This window comes from Phycodurus eques, chromosome 2 (genome assembly GCF_024500275.1).
Source record: "Phycodurus eques isolate BA_2022a chromosome 2, UOR_Pequ_1.1, whole genome shotgun sequence".
Lineage (NCBI taxonomy): Eukaryota > Metazoa > Chordata > Actinopteri > Syngnathiformes > Syngnathidae > Phycodurus > Phycodurus eques.
Window position 1 is genome coordinate 34,947,092 of NC_084526.1, and position 5,154 is coordinate 34,952,245.

At 40.5% G+C, this 5,154-nt stretch overlaps 1 protein-coding gene across 1 annotated transcript in view; it reads right to left on the bottom strand.

Moving 5' to 3' along the window:
• Positions 1 to 2,472: 2,472 nt before the first annotated feature.
• Positions 2,473 to 5,154, bottom strand: part of ext2 (exostosin glycosyltransferase 2) — a 68,129-nt gene continuing 65,447 nt past the window's right edge. Inside the window, exon 16 of the mRNA XM_061670474.1 lies at positions 2,473 to 2,693. Within this exon, the coding sequence (XP_061526458.1) occupies positions 2,573 to 2,693 (121 nt within the window). The 3' untranslated portion in view covers positions 2,473 to 2,572. The remainder of the gene's footprint in view (positions 2,694 to 5,154) is intronic.

Sequence of the window (5,154 nt, forward strand, 5' to 3'; positions counted from 1 at the left end):
GCCAAGGTGATCAGAGAGACAGGCAGTAAAGTACTTGGTGATCTATACAGGTTTTACCAGACAAAGTGATAGAGACGGGAAGGATGTGCAGCAGGTTAGGGTGATTAAGGATATAGATGGAAATGTGTTGACTGGTGCCAGTAGTGTGCTCGATAGATGTAAAGGATACTTTGAGGAGTTGATGAATGAGGACATTAGAGAGAAGGAAGAGTAGAAGAGGCAATTTTGGTGGACCAGGAAGTAATAATGATTAGTAAGGGAGAAGAAAGGCACTAAAGAGGATGAAAAATGGAAAGGCAGTTGGTCCTGATGACATACCTGTGGATGTATGGAAGCATCTAGGAGAGGTGGCTGTAGAGTTTTTGACCAGCTTGTTCAACAGAATTCTAGTGCATGAGAAGATGCCTAAGGAATGAGGGAAAAGGGTGTGCTGGTGCCCATTTTTAAGATCAAGGGTGAAGTGCAGAGCTGTGGGAACTATAGAGGAATAAAGTTGACGAGACACACAATCAAGTTATGGGAAAGAATAGTGGAGGCTAGACTCAGGACAGAAATTAAATTTTGTGAGCAACAGTATGGTTTCATCCCAGGAAGAGTAGCACATGTGCATCATTTGCCTTGAGGGTGTTGATGGAGAAGTACAGAGAAGGTCAGAAGGAGCGACATTGTGTCTTTGTGGATCTAGAGAAAGCCTATGACAGAGTACCCAGAGAAGAACTGTGGTACTGCATGCGGATGTCTGGAGTGGCAGAGAAGTATGTCAGAAAAATATAGGACATGTACGAGGGCAGCAGAACAGCGGTGAGGTGTGCTGTAGGTGTGACAGAGCACAAATTATTCATTCAGTCCACAGTCACACCCTAGTGAACCACTACCATTCTGCGCCTCTGACTAACACCAAACATCCAGCCACATTTATAGGCAATGTGAGTTAAGTGTCCCTCCCAGAGACACAACGATGTCATGCGCACGGGTGGGGATACGAACTGGCCACCCTCCGGTTGGAGGACGTACACTTACCCTCTGTACCGTGCCACTCCAGGACCAGAACCTTCCACTTCTACGATGAAGGGGAAGGTTTTATAAGACAGTGGTGATGCCCGCCATGATGTATGGCTTTGGAGACACTGGCACTGAAGAGACAACAGGAAGCAGAGCTGGAGGTGGCGGAAATGACGATGTTGAGGTCTCGAAGTGAACAGCTATTGCCATGTGTGTATGTGAACGGACAAACTGATGTAAAAATCTTCCCGTTTCAATTGCGCAACTTTCAAGTTGGAGTTAGCATTATATGAAAAAAGGACAAATAATATTAACATACAACACCCCAGTGCAATTAGAAGAGTCAACATTTTGCTGTATTATAAAAACGAAATTGTTAAAAAACTGTGCTGGGCGCTCATGCAGCCAATGATGCCCATTACAGAGAAAGAGTCTTCTTGTCACTCGGAATGTCGTTGAGGGGGGTGGGTTAATGAAATAACATCAGTTTTGTGGACCTCCCTCCTTCCTCTTTCGCTTTCCATTTTATGTTTCTTTCCATTTCTGAACAAAAGCCATCTCTTCATGGTGTATTAATGCCCATCAAAGGCCTCAATCAGCTTGCTTTGCCACAGGCCAAAGTGAAAATGAAGGCTAAAGTCTAATGTTGTCAGTGTAGTGAGGATGTGGCTTGGCGGCTATATATCAGTATCCTTGTGTTTTCTTATGGATGCCCTAATTCACAAATATCTTGCAAATTTGGCTAAAAGACAGATGTGAATAGAATACGCATTAAAAGGCCATGTAAAGGCCACTGCCTGTGCCAACAGGCTCACTCATTGTGCCCTTAGGACAAAGACTTTATATTTCCCTGCAAAAGTTGGAACATTTCATTCAAACATGACACTGGACTTCCTACAACATTGGTCACGGCTGTGTGTTAATAGAGAGTTAATAGAGTTGTATAGATAAGATGTGTCTGGCAAAGAAAAAAATATAAATATATATATATATATATTGAAAGCCGGCATTCACGTATCCGCCCCTTTTGTTAAATGTCAGAACTATTTTTATATGTTGCTAAAATAAATGAGAAAACAAGAATCACGACAGATGTATTTCTCCCTGTGGTAAACATATTTTGGTAAAAACACATTTGCCAAATGAATACATTTCTTCATGCGATTTCTTTGATATGATCCTTATGAACACATTTTAACCAGCTGTCTCCCCATCAGGGAACAAAACCTTGCTCATCACTACTGTCAATGTCTTAGAATTTTTGTTTCATTTGCTGGAAGAAAAACGACCCGAATGAGTACGAGTGGTATAGAAAATAAATGCATGGAAAAATGAAGGAAAGAAATATCAAGCTTGATTGCACAGACCTCTCTTATTCTTTAGAGGAGGGCTTGAGTTTCAGTCTTTTTACTACATTAAACTAACGGCTTCACAATCATCTGGCCGGCATTGTGAAGGATTGTGTTTCACTGCACTACAGTACTCTACTACTATAAGTTCGAGCAAAAACATCCGTGTTACACAGTGACGGCTGGTGGAGTTTTCTCCAGGGAGAGCTATATTATTGGAGCTATATGCATTCATCCATCCATCTTCCGTACCGCTTATCCTCACTAGGGTCTCGGGCGTGCTGGATGGATAATTTTCTTCTTGTTGCAATCGTTCTGTAGGCTGGTTCTTCTTTTGAAGTACTGTAAAAAAAAAAAAAAAAAAGATAGTGTTATAGTGGTTGAACTACAAATTGCACAAGTTGATGTTAAACTGTGCTTTAATGTCACATAAACCTGTTAGATTGTTGTGTGCTCGGTAGTGGTTGTTTGCAGTGTTTTGACATTATGCTCAGACTCTTGACTTCAAATCAAGTTCCTTACTGTCAATTTCAATTTGACACACTTCAGTTTCACAGTCAAGAGATACTGAGTTCAAGTCTCCGCTCAGGCCTTCTCTACATAGAGTTTGCGTTTTGTCTCTGTGCTTGTGTAGGTTTTCTCAGGTTACCTGGGCTTCTTCTCACATTCCAAAAACATGTTTGTTACATTAATTGAAGACTTCTAATCGTGACTTCTTATCTTTTTGTAACTTAGAGCTTCTTCTTGGGTAGTCAAGAGATACCAGTTTACACATACACATTTCTGAAAGAACATAAGTGCTCAAATTACCTTTAATTATACGTTATTACTAGATATTAATGATTTTCCTCTTTATGAAGACACTGATCATGATTATTATTTTCACAATAAATGTCAAAAATAATTTAACATGGTAGCAAACAAATAAATATAACACGCAACACTTAATTTCTATAATTCTCTGGAAGTGTTTACATTTTCAAATGATCACTTCTACAACATGTGAGAAAATTACTGGTGAGCTATTTTGCATACTGGCCCAGCATTCACATAGCTCTACTTGACTCTGCAGGGCGGGGGAAACATTTAAAATAAGTAGAAACATGTTGTTTGTAAACTGAGATAACACAATTCATAAAGCACCCACTGATTGAAAATACAACACACATCGTGTCTTTTTAAAGGTAGAGCTGCCGTGATGTGGCCATTGATTGAGCATCGAGCCAGCTTTGTGAACCTCTTTAATTCTATTGGCCATAGATTTCTATCTTAAATATCACTTACATATTTCCAACTTGTCAGTTTAGTGACCAGGACAGGTTTGATCAATTCCACCTTGGTTGTATGATTGAGCCCAAGTGAGATTGGGCCAAAAATGCGAAAACACCATTAAACAACCAGAAGCTTCTGGTTATTGTGTTGGCCTGTTGTTTTGTTGTTGTATGTATCCCATGGAGAACCCAGCCATAAAACATATTACTTAAGTACTTTTTTTCAGTCAATCACAGTGCAACAACCACCATTCACTTTCACCTATATGGACAATTGCGTCTTTAATTAACGTAACATGGATGTTTTAGGAATGTGGAAGGAAGCAGGAGTACCTATGGAAAACCTACGCAAGCCCAGGAAGAACATGCAAGCTCAATACAGGAGGGCCCGAGCCGAGATTCAAACCCTGGCCCTCTCATATATATATATATATATATATATATATATGTCTAAAACTAAATGGATATGTTATCTTTTAAACAATACTGTACACTAATGCTTGTGTATAATAGAGCAATCCATTCTTGAATGATGCTTTAAATTAACACATTTCAAATAGAAATGTCCTTTATCATTTTCTCAAATAATGATAAAGAGTTCACAATAGGTACACCTGCATAATGGAATACAAGAGCTCTCTTCAAACTTTGCCTTCACAAAAGCAACAGTAGTCAGTTTTGTTTGACCCTGTGAGAGGTATGAAATGAACAATATGTTCATAACTGTATAGCGGTTGTATATTTTGAAGTGGCGTGCAACTGCTCTGCATTGTAGAGAGTGAGTGTTTCTTATATTTCGGCCCTGTTAAATAAGGCAGTGTACATAGTTTTTTTTTCAGCCAGGGAGTATGAGCAAGAACATAATAAATAAATAATAATAATAATAATAATAAAAATTAAAAAAAATATATATATTTTTTTTAAAAGTGACCTTGGGGTTAAAATATACAACAGCAGCCTACAGAAATAAATCTCTTGAGCTGATGGTCTCAATTGTAAATACTAATGAATGAAGCCATTGAATCCTCATTTGTGGGGCCCCGTGTCGAGGGGCCAGTGGCCCTTAATGAAGCATTGCGGATGAACCATGAAATCGAGTTCCTCCCACCATCACTCACGGGATGTGTTTGTCTCACCACTCAGTGGATGTCACGTGTCAGGACCTTTTGAAACCCCCCTCCCCTCCATAATTTCTGACTAATAAGGGCCCTCGCCCGTTCTTGTCACCGGCACTTGGCACAAGTCTCGGAGGCGGGAGGTCATCCTCACCCTCTCCTCCTCATCCTCAGCTCTTGTCAGACCCAAGGGGGGTGTTTGCTCAACGACAGTGTTCCTGGAAAAGTTCTCAATGGTTTTATAACCAAAGCCAGCTGCTGTGGGCCCATGCGCGAATGTGTGCGTGTGCTATCGAGGAGGCGTGTGTATGTGAGAGTGTGCGTGCACGTGTGTGCTTGTGTATGTGTGCTCAGCTTTCCTTTCCAGAGAGAGGGAGGGAGGGAGGGGGAGAGAGCGTTTTCACCTTTTTTTTAGGC